The sequence below is a fragment of the Cimex lectularius genome, unplaced genomic scaffold (assembly GCF_000648675.2).
Source record: "Cimex lectularius strain Harlan isolate CLEC.00 unplaced genomic scaffold, Clec_2.1 scaffold167, whole genome shotgun sequence".
In the NCBI taxonomy this organism is placed as follows: domain Eukaryota; kingdom Metazoa; phylum Arthropoda; class Insecta; order Hemiptera; family Cimicidae; genus Cimex; species Cimex lectularius.
In genome coordinates, this window is record NW_019392811.1 from 296,328 (window position 1) to 321,327 (window position 25,000).

At 32.7% G+C, this 25,000-nt stretch overlaps 1 protein-coding gene across 4 annotated transcripts in view; it reads right to left on the bottom strand.

The window, feature by feature from the left end:
- Nucleotides 1–1,412: 1,412 nt before the first annotated feature.
- Nucleotides 1,413–25,000, bottom strand: part of LOC106672447 (reticulon-1-A) — a 32,545-nt gene continuing 8,957 nt past the window's right edge. The window contains exons 1-6 of one of the 4 annotated variants that reach the window (XM_014403890.2): nt 18,826–19,140; nt 18,325–18,360; nt 2,438–2,645; nt 2,154–2,362; nt 1,981–2,086; nt 1,413–1,690 (exon numbers count right to left, since the gene is read on the bottom strand). In XM_014403890.2, the coding sequence (XP_014259376.1) occupies nt 1,636–1,690; nt 1,981–2,086; nt 2,154–2,362; nt 2,438–2,645; nt 18,325–18,360; nt 18,826–18,880 (669 nt within the window). In that variant the 5' untranslated portion in view covers nt 18,881–19,140 and the 3' untranslated portion in view covers nt 1,413–1,635. Of the gene's footprint in view, nt 1,691–1,980; nt 2,087–2,153; nt 2,363–2,437; nt 2,646–6,269; nt 6,442–13,344; nt 13,644–18,324; nt 18,361–18,825; nt 19,141–25,000 lie in introns of those variants that run through there. The other 3 variants (XM_014403889.2, XM_014403892.2, XM_014403891.2) reach the window with 3 other exon arrangements.

Below are 25,000 nucleotides of genomic sequence, written 5' to 3' on the forward strand. Positions count from 1 at the left end.
TTGATCAAGTTGGGCTGAAAGGATGACCTCACACAGTTCCATTCTGTGTTTGTAATTTAAATTAAATTCTACGAGTGTTAACCAAGGCTTTTGTAGACGTTTCCTCAATCAGAAATGAAAGCTATTAATATGAAGAGTAAAACAAAATGAATGGTTATTAAAACTCTTTCATCTTGTATTTATTAATTAATTTATTTAAAAAAAAGGGAAAGTAAAAGACATTGATTCATAAAACACTGAAATGGCATTGCCTACATTTCAGGCATTAAACCTGTTTTAAACAGCAAGAAGGATTCATTTATTTTCGGTCTTACACACTTATAAAAGTCTAATTTTAATAAGCCTACTTAATAAATTGTTTATTCTTAAAATGATTATTTAGTTTTTGAAGAAATCTTAAAAGATAGAGAATATATTCAGTCAAAATATTTAAAACAATGCCTGTTTTCTTGTTTTGTAACTTAATGTGGTGACAAGTTACAAAACACAATTATGTAAAAGAAAAATAAATGAGGAAATAAAGGTGAAGGAAAATAAAAACCAAATGCAAAACCTCTTGTCACCTATTGTAATGTGTTCAAAGCATAACAAATAATTAATAAATTATAAATTGGCAATTATCCCTAGGATGGTTCTAATCAAGAGGGAATATATATTTAATTTGTCATACATATATATCTATAATATTAGATAAAAGTTTACAAACTATTGTTACATTTACAAATTTAGCTTTGCCAATGGAGTATTTTGCACTAAGCTTTGAATATTTACAGAGAATTGCACATTATATACTTTATAAGTATATACTGTGCATTTAATTTTTTTCTTTTAAAATATATATATTTTAAATATGTAGAAGTGCTGATGAAAAATTATTTAGCATAACAACACAAATAAACAGTAATAAATAACAATAAATATGTCTTACATATAAATATAGATAAATATATATAATACATGTATATATATTTATATATATACACATATTTATAAACATTTCAAATTGGAAAAATTCTGATTGAAAACAAGATAAAAATTTGACAATGTAACATAACAAAGCTTAATAAAAGTTAGGTGCATGTTCAACTGCAATTTCTAAAATGTTTTTGTGTGACAAAACTATTTTATTTTTAAAAAAATATTAGCAATAAGGTAGAGAGACTTACATAACAAAAGTGTCGTTAGCCCACCCTACTTAACAATTCTTCCTGAACATACAAAAAGAACGAAAAAACTGTAGCGGAGGGCATGCAAATATGTGACAATAAATTAATAAGTTGCAGCTGTACAAATCCCTTTGCAACACCTACACAATACTTATAAAACATCAGGCTTTCAAATTTTTTAAATTTAATTTCTTAAATGTATTATATTTACTATTCCACTGTTGCCCTAACCATACAATAAAACAAGGATCTTTTTTTTAAATTAAATTTTCAATAATCTTTTAAAATGTACCTTTGTTGGGTCTTTCTTTAACCTATGACCAACAATGCTTTAAGAACATACAAAATTTATATGTAAACTTATGTTATAAATCTAAAACAATGCTTTACGGCTCCCAAATTATGTAATGTTTCTTTTTTTTAGGTTAAAGGGGTTCTTTCTTTTTATTTATATTTGATAACATCCATTTTATTGGTCTTTTGGCTTTTCTTCTTTTTTGCCTTCTGGGACTATTGTCTTCACTCTGCAATTGGTCAAAACACAATGAAATCATTAACAAATAATACATGTTGACTTACCAGTAAATAAGTTATTTATAAAATATATTTGAGAAATAGCATTCAAAAGGAACTAATTTAAAAAAAATAATATGATTAGATAACATTAACTCCATATCTACAATGATTATATATTACAAATTATCAATATAGCTTATTTCTTTAAGATATAAAAATGCATTCACTAGTAATTCTTTAAATAACTATTGTATGTATATTCTTAATTATTAATTTATAACAGAACTTTTACACGTACTTGTTAGTGACAACAGACAGCTTGTCCATTGCAATTTTCATGTAAACATCAATTTGCTCTTTGTTGTTTTCATAAACTTTTGGCAGTGTGAACAAGAGAACTACACCTGTACAAAGAAGTTGTCAATTAGAAACTCTTATACAAATAAATAAGAATGTAAATTGATAAATTACCAAGGATGATGAGTGTAAGGCCGTTGAAGCAAGCTCCGACGTATGTGAGGACCCATAAAACGACAGCAAATTTGATCGAATCAACAATGTCCTCAACAAGGAAGAGTGATCTCAAAGTTGCCACACTCGAGTTGGTATATTGCACCAATGCCAAGCTCACCTCCTTCACTTTGTCCTCTGGTACTGTTAGGTCATAATCAAGAAATTCCCTTAAAATAAACAACAGGTTGCAATTTTAATTTGTTACAAACATGACTGAAGATATAATAATGTTAATGACATACTTAAAGGGATGCCCATCGGATGTTTTCTGCACAGCTTGCATAATACTTTTGTAGACTCTAAAGGAAATAGTACCAAGGACTGTAAGAAGGCATAAGTAAGCCAATACACTAATAAGTGAGTAAATAGTCAGAGCAATAAGGGTGAGCAAGGTGACTCCAAAAACGACTCCGGATTTCTTGGGGTCCCTCCAGTACACCAGCGACTCAACTAGAAACAAATAAAAAAGCAATTGTTACTTAGAATTTAGTGACAGTGTCATAGTTCAGTACAATAGTAGTCCAACAGGAAAATCCTAAATTTCATTGTTCTTCCTGTCTATTAACTTTTTTAAAAATTCACTACAGCATTTTATTATGTAATTTTCTACCAAAGGATGCAATAATTTAAACATCGGTGTAAATAACAATGTAAGCAAAACTGTTCATAATATCCTATCATGTATTGAAATTACAAGATGGAAATTTAAAAAAAACAAAGGTTTTAGAAAGCCAAATCAAAACTAGATATGTATAAGAAAAAAACACGTTTGGTCAGATAAAAATAAATTATTGACTGTAGAAATTCGCAACAGTGTACAAAATAAAACAAGGCCATGAAGATAATTACCACCCAGGGGCAAAACAAACGAAATATTTTTGAAAATATGAGGACGATCGTGGATTATAGTGAATTATCAATGTTATTGATCTTTGCATTCAAAAAATGTTGTGAGAAAAAAGATAGTGCTTCCACAGCTAAGCTAAAGCCAGGAACTAAAATAATAATAATAATTCATTATGTTTTAGTGGTCTAATTGACCAAATTACTTCTTTCAATTAATTATTCTTTGTGTGTAAGGTCTTGGTTGAGATGAAAAATAATTTAATAATTATAATAACTATAAACATAAAATTTGTTAGATTTTGTTATAGGTGCATGGATTTAATTTTTTATTTTGGCCTACCAAGACAAATCTTTCTAATGTAGGTTGGTTTGTAGGTTTGGGACCGGATTATCTGAAAATCGCCTAGGCGCTAAATATAATAATATAATCCCAATGTTATTTTAAACGTATTCAAGGACAGGAGGAAGGTTGGACTGTTTCGCGTAAATATGAAAAACAGTTTATTGGCTAAAAACAAATCAACGACCTAAACAAATAACGTTGGTTTTGAACGCGAGACCCGACGGATAAAAACGGCGCAGTAGATGCAGAAATTGCGTGGGCGAGGTCAATGATCAATGATAAGTGTGAATTAATTGGGCATCTGAACGATTGGATTCTCCTGGCCAATTCAGATTTTCCCTCGTTTCGGAAACGATTCTAATAAATAATTTGTTTGGAAAAAAAATTGAATAAGCGCAAATAATTTGGAATTAAGTAAGTACTTAGCGAAATTTTACCTGATCACCCAACACGAGATTTAAAAAACAACAAAACAGTGACAATGAAATGAAACGTAGATCGACCAAGAAACATGCATTTGTGTCTGTCAATTATTACCAATACATTTTATCACTTCAACATATAGAGAAAAACATAATCGTCATTACAAACCAAATCGGAGAAAAACATTTTTCATTATGGAAACTATAAAATTTAAAGGAGTGAGGGATGGATGGATATATAAACAAAATTTGAGGGGGAGGGAGAGAGAGAGAGAGAGAGAGAGAGAGAGAGAGAGAGAGAGAGAGAGAGAGAGAGAACAAGAAGAGAGAGCCAGAGAGTGGAAAAGAGATAGTGAGATAGAGAAAGGAAGGGAGAGACTGAGAGGAAGAGAGAAAAAGAGATAGATTTTCAGGATGGTAATGAGTGAATGAATGAGTGTTAGGGAGGAAAGGGTTGGATATACCAAAAAATGAGAAAGAGATAGAGAGTTAGAAAGAAAGATGGATAGATAGAGAGAGCCAGAGAGAGAAAGAGAGTGAGGGAGAGAGAGCGAGAAAAAGAGGCACTTAGGGCTTGAAATAGATTTTGACGGTGGGAGTGAGTGAATTAATGAATGTTAGGGAGGAAAGGTGGATGGATATAACAAAAAATGAGAAAGAGATAGAGAGTTACAAAGAAAGGTGGATAGATAGAGAGAGCCAGAGAGAGTGAGCTAGATAGAGGAAGAGGGAGTGTGATAAAGAAAGAGAGACCAGATAGAGAAAGAGAGTGAGGGAGAGAGAGCAAGAAAAAGAGGCATTTCGGGCTTGAAATAGATTTTGAGAGTGGGACTGAGTGAATGAATGTTAGGGAGGAAAGGTTGGATGGATAGATAGATATAAATGGAGAAAGAGATATATACATAGATAGATAGATAGATAGATAGAGATAGATAGATAGATAGATAGATAGATAGAGAGAGAGAGAGAGAGAGAGAGAGAGAGAGAGAGAGAGAGAGAGTGTGTGTGTTTTGTTGTAATTAACAGCACTAATAAAAACCATTTCTATATGTTTTATTTTACTACGTTAAATCGTTTGGGGAAAAAATATTGTACTTGTTTTTTCACTATCACCTCGTGCGAAATCAGAAATTATGCCCTATAACATTCTTTCAAAATCCCTTCTTACAGGTGGTATCTCCATTGAATCAAATGCAATTTTGTAATTTGCGACTGTAATTACCGTCGGTTTATTTACGTCGACTGTGGTTCAACCAAAGATTAGATAAAAGAAAAAGGGGAAAAAGATCAAAAATTTAAGAAAAAACGCACACGTTTGCTGATATTTCAATAAAAGTGTGATGTCTCTGCAACAAATGTTATCTAGTCGAAGAAGAAAATTAACCGATTGCAGCAATACAGTAAAGATAATTCACGAAATCTCTATTACCTCTGGCAAATTAATATATTAAACAACGTAATTATTTTTTATATTACTGGTAAAAGTCTTCCTTGTGTGTTCTACTGCTATAGTAAATAGTTATTAGCGTTACAATTATTTTGTTAAAGTAATGTACAAGAAGTACCTTCAAGTCTTTATAATTAGAAAAGAATATACAGAACAGTAACAACTATTATAAACCTAATCCATACCGTCTAACTGTGTACGAAATAATATAAAAAGTTGGGAAACTAATAAAGAAAATGGGATTTAAAAAAAAAGAAGAGGAAAATCTACTTTTCTCAGGTTTAATTAATCGCCTAGCTGGAGGTAGGGAGGAATAACCTGGCGAGACCTCATGTCAGTTTAAGAAAGTGGTCCAACATCGGGTTCCAACAGTGGCCAGTTGGCCTTATAGACCAGCTGTCAGTTGCTGATGTGGAGATTTTTAAAAGATATTTTTGTCAAATAACACTGACTCTTGGGCCTCATGAAACGACTGTAAAGTAAAAACAAACGGGATAACTTTCCAGTTTTAACAATACAAGAAGCGTACAAAAGACAGCACAGAAACGCAATATTTTGTGCAGAAACTCGACCCCACTAAAGAAACTGGAGGACCAATTGAATATTAAGTTCTAGCGTAACATACTAATCAAGTTCATGGTCGGGCTGGTTTCACTCCTCGCAGTAAAACGAGTAGGTGGTGCAAAAGAGTGGTTTCATTCTAGTCTTACAAAAAATGCAAAAAAAGTCAATTACGGAAAACGTTCAAATATATGTTTTATAGATCACCTAGTAGGAACATTTCAATAGAAGTTATTTCAACAGAAGAAAAAGGCCATATGTGCGAATAACTCAAGGAAATCCAATCTGGGGAGAGTTTAATGATCATAAGAACTCTTGAGTTAATATAAAATTTTTGATAAAATGCTGAAAGGCTTATACTAATATCTTTTTTGAAAGAATTTTTTAGTGTTAAATGTTATTTTTATGATTTCTAGGCAGACAGCCAAGGCTCAATGTAGTTTGAGTCGTTTTACCTGGACCCCTGGGGGGAAGATCCACTGCGACGTAACTACCGTTCTGTCTTGTCTTCTTCACCATCTTGTACCGCGGAACTACTACTAGCTTAAGCAAGAAAGGAGAAATGTTGAAGATAGTGCAACGTGTCTGCCGTCCTTCTCCCACCACGGTTCGAACCCCTCCAGATCCGAGAAAAAACCTGTTCGTTCTAAAGAGGGGGCCTGCTCTTAATCCGTAAACGGGGTTATCAGTGAAGCTCGACTGTGGGCTGGGTGGGAATCGTGGAATTATGCATTACCATCGATGGTGTCAAATACGAAGTAAGGGTAGAATAAATTGTGAAATTTCCTGCTCAGGTCCTGTAGGGGTGACGAACTTGTCAGTCCTAGTCCACCTATCCTCGCTGTTTTGGTCTGTCAGACGCGATTAGATACGCGGACCGACGTTTTCACTGCAATCCACTTCTTGTGATCGTAAAACCACAAATAATAAACGTGGTGTCGTCAAAAAAGTACAGGTGGGAGGAAATAACTACATATGCCAACCCAGAAAACATTATCCTCTAGGTCCTGTAGCCTCTAATCATACTGTTTTAAAACCAATTGCATTCAATATTGTATAATTAATTGAGGAAATGTGCTACGAATATGCTAATAACTATTAAAAGACATAGGATTCAATTTTTTAAATTTACCTGATATAAATATAAAAATTAAAATTATTATTAATTATTACCTCTGGGGATGGGGATAGGGTAAAGATAAAAGATACGGCCACAAGGGCCTTATGCACCTCGACCTGAGTAGGTCTATTGTGCTCCCGTTTTTTATAAATCACTGGCCAGGCTTCAGGTTGTTAATCAACCTCCATAGCCTTACCAGCGGCTCCTTAAAGTAGGATCTTGCTTGTGATTGCAAGAACCTGCACCTACATAGACCTTCATAGAAACATAAAATGTGTTCTGCGGTCTCCTCTTCCTGGCAGTATCTGCACAGTGTTTCATCTGTCTGTACTCCTATCCGGTGCAAATGCTTTCTTAGGTGGCAGTTCTCTGTCAGGATTTCAACCAGAATCCTGGAGCATTTGTGGTTGTCTTCCAGTAATTCATTTGTAAGTTTTGCGGATGGCCCTTCAACGAATCTTTTCGTGCCTCATCCATTTTAAAATATATTCTTTTTTGTAGGAATATGCTAAGGTAGGGGCACCTAGAGAGTCCATGTTGGCCCCGTCTTTGGCCAACGTATCAACCTTTCGTTATTATATTTAGAACCTCTCATTTATCATTCTCACTGAATTGAAGAAGGCTTTTAATACTAAGACGAAATAATATCAATCTAGAATTTTATGGAACGTACTCAAACTTATCAGGTACAGGTTTTCAACATCAAACTGCAATCATGTGACAGTTGTGAAATTATTTCATGAGGCCTGGGAGGTGAAGCACTAAGATTCCTATCATTTTTGTCTGTATATCCTACTTTTTTGGTTCGAATAATTCAAACTTTTCGAGCTCGAATTCAATGTCATATTGAAGCCGTATTTGAAATTCATCATAAATCTGCTTTTATTAATAAAATCAAGGGTTCATGCAATTCTTAAGAGCACTAGGCTATCCCAGGTTTGGTAGACCTAAAACTAATAACACTGCAAAAATGTCGCTTAGACTAGCATAATTTGGTTGTTTCCGATCATTTTGATCTGTCTTTCCTCGATTTTTTTAGCCATTTCCAGAGGTGCGTTTTATTGCCTTGCCTCAACCTGCTCAAACCCCTGGAGATAGCGAGAAGCTTCTTTTCTTATAAAATTGAAGATCCTGAGCTTACGTATTGACTAGAAAATTGAACTCTAAATCGGTCCAATAGTTAAATAGTGAACTTCTCAGCGAAAGAATCTTGTCGCACACCTGGTCGCCAGATGTAGGCGTATTTTTTAAGCAAGACTCCTTACATATGGCGTGTATAGAGAAGATAAAATGCACTCAGCAGTTTATCTCGATTATTCTACCTTGGAAGGATTTTCTCGTTCTGTGTATAAAATAAACTACATTAATGAAACAAAATTTACGCTTTATTTGTTCTTTAAAGCTATAAACCAATGTATTGTTACACCAACATATAACGGTAGTTGGCAACAGATTAGTCCAATAGTTATCGATTGTACTCTTGTACCAATTCTATCTAAAAAATATAAGTCCTTGTATAATAACAGTTTGCTACATTTTTTAAATTCCAACGAAGCTTTCTAAGTAAATTGGTTTCCGGACTGAGTAAATAGTGCTGACATGCTGACCGACCTAATAAAATGTGTAAACCCAAAATTAGAAAAAGTCCACTTGTTCAAATTGTGACGACTGATTTGCGTAAAGCGTTTCGTATAGTGGACTCATGCTGCTTTATTTCGAAAGCTAGACGCACGTGGAGTAAGGGGTGTTGCCCATGACTTCTGTAAAAGTTTTTCAAATAGGTTTCAGTGTGTCAAAGGGAAAACAAAGACTCAGGGGATTATTTAGTTGAACATGGAGGGCCACAGGGTTCACTCTTATTTAATGAACGTATTGATTTGAGCAAATGTATTACCCCTGAAATAGAAAATGTCACCATGTTTCAATTTGCGGATGATTCACCTTTTGTAGTCTCCGGTGATGACAACAATCATCTGTACTACAGAAAACACCTTAAGTAACATGACTCAATGGTTTGGAAAAAATCTGCATGTCAATGAATGAATCATTAAATGATGAAAATGAAAAAAAAATCTCATATTGATAGGTGTAAAATCCGAGGGGTTTTGATTTATAATCACTTATCCTGGTCTGAACATAAAAAAGAAAATGCCAGTAAATGCTCATCCCTTTATTTTTTAATGGTTAAAATTAGAGATACCGGTTCACTTGGTGTGCGACGAGTACACTTTCCATGGAGTCATGAGCTATGCCTAGCTGGTGTAAGGAAATGACTTTCATATAAGGGATAAACATATAATTGAAAAAAGGTTTATGAGGATGTACGGTGTTATCAGAGTCATTATTTTATTTTTTATAAAAACTACAATCTCTTTTTCCTATATATAGCATAATCCTCATAAATAAATATTACTGTTTTGAATTTATTGGCATTAAATAAATTGCCAGCAAACATATCATCACTGCGAGTAAATCAATATAAAAAAGAATTGGTGAATGACGTTAATTTAATTTTTTGAGACTAATAGATGTAGGCCGCATGTAAAATTAAAAATAGTTCACGAATAAAAAATATTCTATTCCATTCTATTCTTCTTTTTCTGGAAGTGCTATTAGGATAAATTACCAAAGAAATTATTAAGTCTTACATTGAAGGCAACGAACGGATGTGGGAAGTATAAATACGTAATTGAAATTAAGTATTGTGCACATTTTCATCGTTTTTCATGAGACACTTAGTGAATTTGTAACAGACTAATTATTAGTGCTTTGCCATAAAATCTTCCTCGAGATCAATCAGTCGGCCAGTTTTTAATTAGCGACCTGGCAAGGTACAATGCACTTATTAGCATGGCGGCGAGAAAGATCTCTTTTCCCCTTTATGTTTTAACTAGTCCAACAATTTCTATTTCCTTGGTTAAGTGGACGTATAAATTTTTCCTCTTCGTTGTTACGCCTCGTGGCCATCTATCCAAAACTAATTAGGAGCCTGGCATAGCAAATTAGACGGCGCGGTATCGATCACCACAGGGAGAAAAATCATATGAAGAGACGCAAATTATTCATGAACAGAGTTACAGTCAAATAACTATAATTGTTGCAAGGGTTTTAATGTAGAACGTTGCATGTTACGAATATTATGACACTAAAATCGTTTAAATAAAAGGGATAAAAAATCCGCGACAAATTGGAAAGTTTGTAATATAGATTCACGACATTCAACAATCAATTCTGTACTTATATAGAAAGAATAATAAATAGGTTAATCCTAAACTAGGCCAAATAAATCTTCTCATCTTCCTAGTATTCTCCCCATTAGTCTACATATCCCTGCCAAAATTCTAGAAAAACTACTTATCCGACGATTATTGCCCATAACTGAATATTCTAATATTATTACAGATCATCCGTTTGTATTTCGCTCATTTCACACGACAACCCATCAAATTTATTGTGACAGCTGATATCATCTCTTCCCTTGAACAAAAACATCATCGCTTGGGTGTTTTTCTTGATTTAGAACAGACCTTCCCTGGCACTCGGGCTTGCTATGGAAACTGAAGAACATTCTCCCTCAAACGTACTGAGATCATATCTGACGGACCGAATTTGCCGAGTCCGTCAGGGAACTGAATTCTTACCTTACATACGTATTAGGGTGGGTGTTCCTCAGAGAAGTATACTTGGCCCATTTCATTTTCCAACATACACTGCAGATATTGGTATACACGTTAACTTTTAACAAATACGTTCGCTGATGATACAGCGATTCTTACAAGTAATTCGGACCCATCCATAAACGCTCAACAGCTCAATGAATTAACAGTACGTTTAACAAAGTACAGAATGAAAATAAACCTAACGAAAAGCGCACAGATAAATTTTACCTTGCATAGAAATGTCTGTCCTCCCGTATAAATGGGACCCCAATGCCGACCCCTGACCTTATCTTGGACTTTTCATGGATAAATGTCTGACATAAGACTGGAAAAGACGAGAAACAAACCGACGTTATAAATTTTTAAAAAGACTACTTGACCCAAAATCAAACTTTTCATTTACAGAACAATGATAAGATGTTTTTGGGCATACGGTTGTAGGATTCAATTCTCAATAGCTCCAATCAATTCAGTCTAAAATTCTCCGTCAAATTATAAATGCTTCTTTTTATGTTTCAAAATTACACTATACACGACGTGTGTACGTCATCAAAATCCACTACAAAAAATTCAGCAATCACTGAACATCCACAATAATCTACTAGTACGACATTTATCATTTCCAACCCTGTCAGAAAATTCTTCAAGACGACTGAAGCAAAAGTGGTCCCGAGAACTCATTAATTGAAGATTGACGAGGTTTCTCTGTGAAGGAGTGTTGTCACTGGGCAACTTCTATTAGAGTCTCAAACCACAAATTCAGCATGTATGAAAATATTTATCTGATACAATATTTGTAGTTATATTAAATACATAGAATAAAAAAAGGTTAATCCTTTAGTGCAAAATGCGATTATTTGTACTTATAGATATAATTAAACATCTACACAGTATTAAATCTATTTCTGTAATCATTTGTGTAGTTCACAACGAGAATTGTAATAGTTCCCACACGGACACAATAGCTGAAGCCTTGAAGGTTAGTCTTAAAAATAAAGCCAAAACCACCGACCAAATGTGACCGAGGGAATTATAAATTGCGCTCCGGAGGAAAACAGCACCAGGGACCTTAGCCTTCGACAGGGCCTAATTTTAGGAGGTGACATTTATTAGCACTTCTGGAATATTTTCGAACGGGATTGTCAGAATTTATAATACGATACGGAAATACACATCCTCTATTTAAATCTCTCCAAGCCTAAATGTACACGTTTAAGCTCAAGACAGCAGTTTTTTTTGCTTTTTTGAAACTTGAAAAAATTTAATCTGGCGAAAATCATCCCCGAAAAATATGTTAGACTTGAAATTAACAGTAGTTCTTAATTTGAAAAGAATTACTCTCTTGGTCTCGTGTGAAATGAGCAGAGATAAAAATAAAACGAATAATTAATACAGTAGGGATGACTTTTTTGCTCAACTATTTTTATGTTAAAGGCGTCTTGGCGAGGAGGAATGTTTTACGCTTTATTACAGCTTGGAAAACATAAAAATAATTGCGAAAAATTAATTGCCTTTCTTTCAAAAATGGAGTAAAATATGAAAAAACAAAAACAATCTGAATATAAAGTACAGAATACGACATAAACAAAAATTTATGCATACTTTCCAGAAAGCTAGAATGAAATTGCACATTGCGCTGCCTGATAAAATACCCCCACTTAGATTTCTAAAAACTATTTTCTCAATGAAATACCAAATGTATTCTTACCCTTTTCATAAAACCAAACATACATTTAAATACAATAAAAAATATAAACATTTAAATGCGTCCCTGTGCAACTGAAAAGGAATTTCAGGAACCATGATATTTGAACTGCCTGAAACTTTAAAATGACCATTTGTTCGAAATAGAATTGAACATGACGTTATTAATCTTTTCCAGCTATCACAAGAGTTCTAGCTCATACTGTATTTTTAATGTTGTATATGTATATTTGTTCGATTGTTTGTTTGTGCGTGTTTTTAAAATTGTATATGTGGCGTAGGTAGGTAATCATGAATTTTACTTCAAAGCATCGCTATCTTATTAAGTAATGTTTTCAACGAAGTGCAGTTGTTCTAAAGGATACAGTTTTATATATATTTTTATTTTTTTATTATGCAAAAATAAATATATATTATATCAAAAGATTCTGGGGTCCAGTTGTAAGCATTTACCCGCGGCTTAATGTATGCCTATATATCGAGTTAACTTGGCAAGGAAATACCTCAGGTCAGAGACATTAGAGTCTGGCAAGCATTAATTATATAAATACCACGAGGGAAGATAACGTTTAACGTCTGCCTGTGCACATTTTTTTTACAAAAAAAATTCCCAAAAAGACACTGAATTTGGGTGTTTTCAACAAGAAATATAAGATCGCACTGCATGATAGGACTTTTATTCAATTCAAATTGAAATGGAATTAAATACCAAAATGGAAAAATATCAAGGTGTTGTCAAACCGTAAGGTTGTTTGTTCTAAATCAGAACTTTAAATTTTTGTTATTTAGCATATGCAATTTGAAACAAAGACGTAAGAATTTTTTTGAAAAGGAAAATGAGGCTATTTAAAAAGCATCAATGCCATTTGAATTGGCAGAGCTTCCTTCCACAAAACGAACCAAAAATACTTTCCATACTCTTAATTATTCTTCAGAGTATTAAGAACAACCGTCGTATTCTGAAGAAAAATAAAAAATAATAATATGGCATTGCTCTAAAGTAAATGCATATTTGGATAATTACAAGTTCAGTTAAGATACACTCACGTTCTTGTCTGTTTAGAGCCATTTTAATTTCACAGCACTTAAAAACTGAAAAAATTGGAATGTTCACACAACCAGGCAGTTCACAGAGGGCAAGTCGGACTTTGGATTCGTTGAAGTTCGAGGCAATGTTCACTTCCGTCCAAGCTCACGCCTCGGTCGTGCGGCTTAAGGCGATCTCGGGCTCAAACTATTTCTAAGCGTTGAAAATTTTTGGCTTGAATGCTGCCAAGAGTTATGTCTAAAAATAAAAAAAAGGACAGGGTGATATCCCGGTCATAGCTGTTGAGGATTGAGTAGGGGGCCGCAAGATGGCCGCTCTCAACAGTTGTCGGCCCGCCGAATCGATATGGAATACTGTTGACGGCCCTGGGTGTTTTTCTACATAAATTGCACCAGGTTGAAGTCCGAAGACAATGAGAGATAAGACATATTTACTCGGCATGTTATCGCATTCGGACTACGTCGCCATCAATCTGGCAAGAAATTGGCCTCGTGGGCATGCATACAAACAACATACTGGGTTTCAAAATTTTAAACTTCATACAATAACAAATAACATAACTAAAACATGGAAAGACTTCAAGGTCTATGGGTATTAAAGGTCAAAGTCTACTTAGAAATGTTCAAAATTTACATTATACAAAGAAAACCCCTATTCAATGGTGGAAACTGACATGTAGTCAGTGAATTTCTATAAGGAGGTATAGAAATTATTACAATTTAAATTATACATAGAAATATTTCAAATCAATAAGTGAAATTTATAAAATTTAGTGAAACCTCACTACAGTGAAGCCTATGGGTGGGCCTAGAAGTTGTTATAACTTAAAATTTCCCTTATCGAAAACTAAACGAATCGACTGTGAAATGACTATGAAAAATGTTTAGATGTTTTTATTTTGTATTACGCTAAGAAATGTTACCAATCCAACAGTGAAAATTTTCCTATTGACGGCTAATGGTCATTGGAAAGCTCAGAATTTCTTATAATTTTAATAAGGAATTTTCCTAATCCAGAAATGAAAATAGGCCAAAAGAAAATGGAAAGTATATGAAATAACAGAAACAGAAAATGTATGGAAAAGGCGGAGACTGGAAAGTATACATGAGCAGAAAGTTTAACGTCTATGGTGGGGCAGCAAATGGAAAAAATTATTGAAAGGCAGAAACTGGAAAAGCTATGGGCAGGCAGAAAATGGAGACAATGGAAAGATAAAAAAATTAACGTCTAAGAAGGGCAGCAAATGGAAAATTTACGGTAGGCAGAAACTGAAAAATATATGGAAAGGCAGAAAATGGAAAATCTACTGATAGACAAAAAATTAAAAATCTATGGAAAGGCACAAAATTCAACGTCTATGAAAGGGCAGCAAAAGGAAAATCTATGGGAAGGTAGAAAATGAAAAATCTGGGGAAAAGCACAAAATGCAAAGTCTATGGAATAGGGGAATGGAAAAAGCCGAAAAGGAAATTCGGAAAATTTCACGTCTATGGAAGGGCCGCAAATGGAAAATATATGGTGGGCAGAAACTCGAATAGCTTTGGAAAGGAAGAAAATGAAAAATCTAGGGAAAGGCACAAAATGGAAAGTGTATGGAAAGGCATAAAATGGAAAATCTATTGAAAAGTAGAAAATTGACCTCTAGAGTTAGGCTTAGAAGTTCTTAATGATTCAAATTATTCAAAAAGGTTTTTACCATAAAACAGTTAGGTGCTGTAAAATATTTATAGTAGAGGGTTCAATGCTTTTAATGTATGTATTATCCGAATAAACTGTTCTAGACTAAATCATAAAAAGGCGTATGGTTTTTCATAATTTATATTAGGCATAGAAAATTTCAAAACCCAGTAGTTTAAACAGACCTAGAAACTGTGAATGTCAATAAAAGAGTTTTTAGGTTTCGAATTAAAATTTGTATTAGTCAAAGAATTTTTCCCAATCGAGTAAGTAAACAGACCTAGTAAACAGACAATGAATTCTAAGGCACGACAATTTTTGAAATTTAAATTAACTATAGGCGTTTTCCTAATTTCAATTAATCAAAATATTATTTCCGATCCAAGAGTGAAACAGATTTCCAATAACTCAAATTATTGAAATAAATTATTCCATCTCAAAAACCGATAACAGGCCTATAAAGAAACGTCTGTAGAAGAAGTTCAATGTATTTTTAAATGTAAATAATATAAAAGTTTTGAAATATATAAACTTATGTTCATGGAAAGGTAGAGAAATAAAATTATTTAAAGTAATTTTGCCGATACAAAACCGATAAGTGGCCGCCTATACATAATGGAATATATAAGGAAAGGCTTCAATGAATTTATTAATCCAAATTTTCCACAGAAATGATTTTAATTAAAAACTGATAACTGCTGTATAGATAATAAAGGAACTATAAGACAATCCTGAATTTGTAAGCATGCTGTATACTTGATACCAGATTAGTTTTAAACAAGAAATAATATAAATTGTTTCAAATCATCAGTAAACAAATATTTTGCATAAAATGTAATCATATCTACAGATGAATGTGATGATTTGACAATTGTATTGCCTCTGGCTTTTTTTTTTTTTAGAAAAATATGGAAGGACTTCAGCGTTGTAATAATTTAAGTTTGCCAAAGTAATTTGTCTCATTCAAAATAGTCCTATAGATATATATGAATAGATTTGGAAGTTTTTCTAATTTAAATTATATAAAAGACATTTTTTCAATACCTTAGTTGAAACTTTAAATACATAAAAATTTGTACAATCTCAACTTTAGTGAAAGTGAAATATATTATCAAATATTTTAAATAAATTGTTCCAGTCGAAAACCGATAAGAGGATTATAGATAAATGCCTATAGAATGTCATCAAAGTATGTCATCTAATGCAAACTAACCAATATTTATTAAATCAAAATTTAAACTGATCTAAAAACAACGATGGGATGAGAAATTTCTTATATGGAAAACTTAAAATGTTCATGTTGAACAGGCATAGGTTTACTATAAACAATAGAATAAGTGCTTGATGGATGCTAATAATTCAAAATATTTATAATCCTAAACAAATAATTTTTACCAATTATAAAATCCAAAATACATACGTGGTCCTATAGATGAATGGATTTCTATTTTATATTTGCCATGTTTTGTCATATTCAAATTATCCACCCCAAAAAACTTTAAAAAATGTTTCGTTTTTTGAATAAAATTCAAAATTGAAAACTGTACCACAGACAGTACAATGTCTAATAATTAATGATTCACCAACGCATAATCTTTAAGGATTAGAAAAACATACATCATACATTAATTTTCTGATAATCCAATCAAAGGTGATATAGCACTGTCAATATTTCATCATAAATCAATCATATTTAAATAGATAGGAAGACAGAAACACCGTTGGGCCGATCAACTCTAACCATAATAAATCCTGTTTTACGAGTTGCATTTCCAATTGCAGTTGCAATCCAACATAATTTGGTTTTCCGTTTTCTAAAAATAAACTTATAATAATTGCTTTTAGTGTACAATTGAAATAATTAAATTGAAACTGTTAAACTTTTTACGTTCACCTTTTCTTTTTGTGTTTTAACCGAAAAGGTAAACGATTTGTGGAATTTTACTAGAATGACTTTCATAAAGTTTGTAAAATGTGTTTATTACACTTTATGACGGTATTTACGTAATGGTATTTACAATCCAAAATAACAAGTAATTTAAGGATTTCAAGGTACTTCTCGAGGTATTGCGCGTGACAATTGACCTTGGTAAACAAAAACCAAGTTACAGCACATCTGAACTTGTTTTGGAATACACCTCAGCAACAAATGAGACTATTGATTTTTTGGATAAGTTTTGTTATGTAATGATCGAACAAAATATACATCAACAACTAATTAAAATTAGAAAAATTTAAGTTGCTTGTCTGCCAGAATCGTAAAAACTAGCAAATAGTACTTCTATTCATCATAGAAACGGCACGTCATGTTTATTCAGTGCTTCGATGATTCATTTCCAGCTGTAACATGGATTTATTTATTCATAGAACTTGTCTAGTCTATGCTTTTTACACAAATCATCAAAGTCTGTAAGAGCTAATGTCTACGTGTCGTGGGTTCAATTCAAATAAAACACTGTAAAAAGTGTCTGTTATTATGGAAAATCTTTTAAACCTTATTTCTGACTAGAGTTAAATTCGTATTTCAAAACTATCTGTTATTATCATTATCGTTTATTCCTCACTCACACAACAACTTGCTATCTTCCCTCAAGTATTTAAGACAACAAAAAAGTGAATCAGGTTTAAACTTGTCTAAAGGCTTCCGAAATATATGTCTTTAAAATCGGATTTGAGATTGTATGAGAATTATTTATTGAATATTGTTATTTGCCTTTCACTGGCTAAAAAATGCTTTCATTTTAAAAACTCAAAAAAATATTAATACAAAAAACCGTAATAACATTTTTAAAAAGTCTTGAACCCTGTCAATATAGTTTATTACGAAGAATGTATTGTATTTTTGATCAGTTCTGTTTCATGCCAGTTTCTTGATAAATTTACAGGGTTTAAAAAATTCTAAAATTCGTCAAATGCGATAAGAAATTATAAATAATAGGATATCTCAGTGTTGTTAGTGAAAAGATTAAGAAGAAAAAAATGACGGACCTTTCAGACAGAGCTCTCTGCCGCATTGCTCACTCGCGCTCCCAGATTATTCTCGAGGAAAACTACGACGATCATCGTGATCAAAGTTCAAACAAATTAATTCTATTATTGTCACTATAAATATAATTATTATCAACGATTTCCTATGGGTATTAAGTACACTACTGTTTATTGTTTCGGACAGTGTATCATTTATATAAATCAATCGAAACGCTTGGTATAAATTAAAACGAGATAAACCGAATAGGAATAAGTTGGTAATATAATCATTAAAACATTGAAAGATATATTAAATATATATATGTTTGTTTTACCTGCAGGATGCAGTCGAGCCGGGTTAAACCAAGCATCTGAAACAATAAAAAATAATATTGAATTGATTTATATGAATAATAAAAAGTTTATTTTAATAAAATTCGTTTTTGAACAATAAAGTTGTACCCTATGATACGTTCGCAGGAAACAATACCAAATCCATATCAATCGATATTCCCTGAAGGTATTAACCGATCATTTATGTACGCATTAACAAAGCAATACGCAACCGATGTGCGTAGTAATTTTTTTTTTTTTTGGTATTATAGAAGAAAATGAACAAAATTGATTACAATTTATATAATAATGAGCAAAACGGGAAAAATCGTTGTCTAGGATTGTTAATAAAATAAGATAATAAGGGTAGAAAGATGACGGTTTTTTAGGGGATGTTTTAACCCCTCGTTTAAACTTCTCTTTTCATCAAATGTTTGAAAGTCAATTGTAGGTATTCATGGCCGGGTTTTTTATTGATACGAGTTGAAAACATGATAACTTACACTGCCTGGGCAAGTTGGAGCCCTTGGTATGTCCGTTGCTTGGGTCTGGATCCATGGCACTAAAACCCGACCCCTCCCTTTATCGATTTCTGCTTCGTTTCTCTCTCCTACACACGCGCTGGTTCACCACTCTTCAGAACCGAGAGAACTACTGTGACTATCTTCGACTTTCGAATCCGACAGTAGCCGGTGTCAAATCAGATGGACAAGGTCGAATGGTTCGAGTGGGGGTACGGACCACTTATCTATTTACTTTTCCTAGGAACAATAGGCGAGCCCGCGCGCACGGCGGTTCGGTGCACAACTGCGTTATGATCGATCGACCTTTGGTGAAAATCATGTGATTTCCCCGCACCTCGGAGGGAAAAGTGATTCGAAAAGTCCCTGCACATTCAATCGTGTTATATTACTCCATTCTTAGTCACTTCCCCCTCATTCAAAGTAAACTATATTAGTAATGCGAATAGTATGGTTGAAGGCCGTTTAATTTCCCTCTGACGATTTTTTTCCAGGACTAGAATAAATTAACTACATATTTACATGCATGTAAACAGGAATGTAAAGAACATACATGACCTTCGAACAGTATACGTCTTATTATAGACACAACTGTGCCTAATAATACAAGTTAAATTACTAAATTACTTTGACTTCCGTTCGCACTGAACATTTATATATTTACGTACTATGAGAGTTAATCCAAGTCCCAACGATTTGATATAAATCAAGTGTTCGAAAAATAAGCCTTAAGAATATGAAAGGAAATTTTTTGTTGCTTTAAACAAAATGTAAATTAAAATTGTACACGAAGACCTACAAAATATAAATAAACGGTGACTGATGATCCCGGAAACATCCTTTGCAACACTACAAAGTTTCAATAGACTGTAAAAGTGGGAAAAGGAATCAGGAGAAAATCAGAAGAACGGTATATCTACGCCATCACAGGAATAATGACAACACCATCAGAGCATTAGAAAACACTGCTAAATCTATCCTCTAATGGAAACATATAACCAAGAAACTAGAAAAAAATCATACATATTGCAGAAACGAATAAACTAATTGGGGATTAACCATTTCGATCATACGATAATAAAAATTAAAATCAGACATCTACTATTAGAAATGGTGACTGATTATATGATTCTGGAAGCAGTCTTTGTAACATCATATAAAGTTGTAGCATACTAAAAAGTGAAGAAGAAACCAAAGAAACCGTAACGAGACGTTGTACTCTCACTTTACGTTCTCTGTATAACGTAAAGAGTAAACCGTAACAATGTTGTACGGATTACTCAAAAATCAATGAGGGAACCAGGTGAGATATATTCTAAGGAAGCCCAAATTCTTTCGAGCAGAACAAGCTATCATGTTTGCGCCATAGCAAATAATAAAAGAACTGAAAACAATACACATATTAACACACAGCCAAGTGGCCCAAAAAGCATTAGCACAAAAAAAGCACATATCTAAAATCTCCAAAACTTGGGAAAACTTAACAATCTGCAATATGTTGCCAGTACGCAAAGGGATACTGGGTTAATACAACTATAAGAGGCAGAGGAAGATCTGCAAGACCAGGTATAGACCAGAATCTATAATTGGGGTAACAAGATGAAATATTAATTTCTACATCTCATAATGCGACCTTACAAAACCCAAAGAGACTTTTGAGGTGCCAGACATGGTAAAATCGTGGTTAAAGAACCCTTTCTAATACTAGCAAACTCCAGCTACAGTTAGATAAAGTAACACTCATGAGAATGATAGGAATGATCAAAATATCTACACAATCAACTATAGGCCCACAACTATAACTAGGAAAATTACATAGACCCAATCTCAGAATAATACAAATACATAATAATACAATACATAAAACAAAATGAGAAATGGACGAACTCCAGAGGTTCCAAACATGATTAAAAACCTTCAACTTAATGAATATTAATTTCAGTTTAAGTAAGGCATTAGTAGAAAGAGAGAGACTTTCAGAAATTGTATTACGTGCGAGGCCTTCCTTTGGTTCCAGAACTTCTGACATGGCACAGAACACTCGGTTAAATTTCGCAAGGAATCTCATCAATTGAGGTGGCGGCGTAATAGTTTCGGCAGGCGTTTTTATGGAAGGTCGCACAAACTTGATCTTCATCGAGGATTACCTAACAGCCCACTTATTGTGGATTTTATTTTTATTAAATTCACTATTTTCGTGGTCCGCTTGACCAATTAATACTTTACAATTAATTTAGGTTTTTAGTTGAGATTTATTTTTATTTTTATGCAAAATAATGCAAGACCCCCACACAGCTAGGATTTTTGGTGACTAATTGCAACGGGTAATAGTTCCGATTTCAATTCTATCGACACACGAGTTGTCAAAGAGGGTAAAAAGTCGCCCAGTATACCAGAGACTGCAGAAATTAAGAATGGTGCTGTTGGAGGAGTATGAAAATATTCCCCGGCACTACATTCAAAATCTCATAAAATCAAATGCAAGCGGTGATCAACGCAAGAGGAGGAAATTCTCTAAACTGAATTGAATATTTTCTTCATTGTTTACATTTTTAGTAAAATTATTTTACTCAATTTAATTTTTCGCTTACCTGAATATTATATTTTTCTTTAAAAATATCCAGTTAGTTTTGCAAGTATTTTACCTAAAATAATGAATAAAAACTGGCCATTTATACGTAACTTTAAATAGTTTTTCATTGTCAAATAGTATATTTAAGTCGAGTTTGGAAAGTTAGTTTTTTAATAATTCTAAGAAAATATAACTTAGGAAATAAAAAAAATCATAAAAGTGTATCGCACATGTCAATCAAACACACGTCATAGTGAAATTTTATCATTGAAGATGTTAATATTTCAATGGTCAGTACTAAACATCTTGAATGGCTTGTATAAAGGAAGAACGCCGTCCAAATATTTGGTTATACCCTACCAGCCTTTCCGCCCAGGCTTGCGGGTTTAGCAGGAATTGATTTGATTATTGTTATTAAATTATATTAATTAATCGATCATATTAATTAATTATTATTAAACAAGATTACAATTAGGACTTTTTTTTATATATTTTAAATCATGATTCCAGAAAGTCAACATCTCATTCAAAGAAAGCCAATCCATACGGGTTCTCTACAGTAAATTAACCATGTTATTTTTTTGATTTAGGGTATTTCCATAGCGAACTTGCTTAATTAACTATCTAAGGGGGTTCACTAACATGCTTGTAGATTTTATTTTCATTTTTCAACCTCATAGTTTAATTGTAAACCAGGCTCCTTTTACTTCACGATATTTTTAGGTACGTACTAGTTATATTATTGATATCTATTTTAAATTACTTTGAAATAAAAGTCAAACACCACTTAGAACGAGTAAGTGAATTCGAGTTGCCTAGAGTTTGTCAGTATATTATTAATCAGAAAATTATTTTCTACAATAAAAATATACCTGATCGATTTTTTTTTTTTTTTTTTTTTTTTTTTTTTTTTGTGGGGGGATCCTAAACGGATTTTTACAGTTTCCTTTGAAAATGAAACGCCTTGGTAGGACTGGTTGAGAAGGATGAAACTTAATCTTCATGGAATTATCTCCGGTCCGACTCAGGTGGTGAGAAATTGGTCAAACTCGTTCTTCTTCAACTACTTCAATTCTAAAAGTGACAACGAATCATTCACAGTCCATTTTACTCAGATTCTTCCAAAGATGTCTTTCTAGCAAAATATATACATACAGAATAGATGTGCAATGAAGTAGTAAGTAGTACAGACCTAGTCAGCCACGATGTTCATGTCAATCAGTAAATTTTTGGATTTAACTCTTAAGACAATGCATAAAACATAGCAATAGATTTTGTTATTGACGATAAAAAAACAATACAAAAATACCAACCATTCAAAACAGTGTCCTTGAATGTTTTCGTGATAAGGCACATTTCTTTGATTTTGAATGGGAATTGAAAAGCAAAGTAGGTGCTATTATGGCTTTCACTTCAGTCAGAAAGTACTTGAAAACTTTTAATGCTCAATAAGAATTTATTGTTTCTCATGGATGAAAGCAGGCAAAGAACCCTTAGGTTCAGTTGTGTAAATTCATTATGTACTTATAAGTTCAAAGTACTTTGTAATATCATTAAATTATTTTAAATTTAATTTTTTTAAACAAAATTATAAAAAAAGCGAAGTTTTTTTAGTTGGTCTGAGAGGTGTTGAACTTGTGTGCAGTTTGATTGCCCCTGACCACCGTCGGTCCGTCAGTTTCGGTCAGACGCGTTTCGTCATTCAGCCATGTTCGGTGGTTCTGTGTGAATAATGCATCTGATATTCTTCTGTTGAAACGGTACAAATATGACGGACAAATTGAGAAATGTAGCATGTAGGGAAAAAGGAACTATTCAAATCACACTAGCAATAAAACCATTTCAGGCATACTTACTGTGACCTTGGTCAACAAATTATAACATAAACGAAAAAAATTGAATTATCCCTTGAATATACATTTTACCAAAACATTGAAGTTTTAATATTTCTTATCATCATTACTGCTATCTGTCCATTCCGACAGCAGACAATTTTTCGTCTGTATTAACACAATTGCATTTTTATATAAAATTTTTTTTTACATCTTTGAATATTCTGTCAGCTTGATCTAATAGTAGATGAAATATGAAAATTTTTTCTGACATTGTCTCGGAGGACTTTTTGAATTTATTAACCTTTTACATCAACTTAGGCGATCAATTTGGTAAAATTAAAGTATTTTATTCTAATCGCTCCAAATAACTCTAAACTGGGTATTTAATTTAAACAAATAATCATTCAGGGTCATGAGCACGATCTGGGATGAATTTAAACCAATTCCCATGTCGATTATCTATTTAATAATAATCGACACTTCAACCCTCGAAAAATACACAATGTGGAGTAAATATGGAAAATGTTTAAAAAAAAGTAAAATAGATGGAAATAGTGAAAAACAAATCTATAATTTCCAGTCTGACATACGCAAACTTTAAATTGCAATATTTTAGCCTTCTAGAATTGATTCTGTTAATGCTATCTAATCCAAAAATAACGATTGAATTATTGTTTTATTGATGTTATCTTTACAAGCACTTGATCAAGAATGATCTAAAAGAGATAAAGGTATACGTTTTAGTACTTGGACGGACAAAACGCCTTTGCGTCAGGTTATTTTAAATTATGCTTCATCGCCCTATTCCACGGATGAGAACATAGTTTCCGTTAAATCGGCAAACGTAATATCACGGAAAAGGAGGATTTTATTCCGTCTAAGTCAATGGAACTGCCGTCATACCAGTGGAAATAAAAAAATTAAAGAAAAACACGTCTGAAAAAGAAACCGCAACGTTCATTCAGCCATGAAAGACTTTCCAGTTGTTTAGTCGTCTGTATCGAGACCATTTTCTCCTAGACCCCAGCAAATTCAGAAGTTGTGTATTTGGAGTAACGAGATCAATTTTAAATGTGAATATAAATTGCACAATTTTAATTAAAAATTTAAAAAAAGGTCAACAAATTGCCAATATTGTAGAAATCTTTGGTCGAATGTGTAATATTAAAAGTGTAAAACAATGCTTGTCAAAGTTTCAAAAAGTGGAAACCTTCATTCCATTACATTTTATACTTTGCAAAAAGAAAACTATCAGCAGTTTACAATAAAACAATAAATAATCACAGCACCCAACGTACGCTTCATCTTGTAATAAATTGTATTTCATTACACAAAAACACACTAGAATTTGAGAACAAATACTGATAAAAAAATACGCTCTCATTTGGCTTGTATATATGGGGGGAAAAGTATAAAAATATATTTTCAAGTCGCCTTTTTCTACTATCGAAATAGAATATCTAAAATTCTAAATTTAACGTTTTTGGCCAGAGAAAAAAAAATTAATTCTTGGTATCTTAAATAGGACTGAGCAGGGAATTGCTTCCAGAGCCTTATATAAACATTATATCTAGTTGAACTATTTCAAACATTAAATATAGTTTTTTAAGTTTTAAATTCAACACAGTGATTTTCTTTATTGTTATTGGAACGATAAAACGATTATTTATGAAAAATGTGTATACAAAAATACAATTTCCTCTTTGAATGTAAATTTCAACAGTTTTACATTCTTGGCACTTGGCGTTCA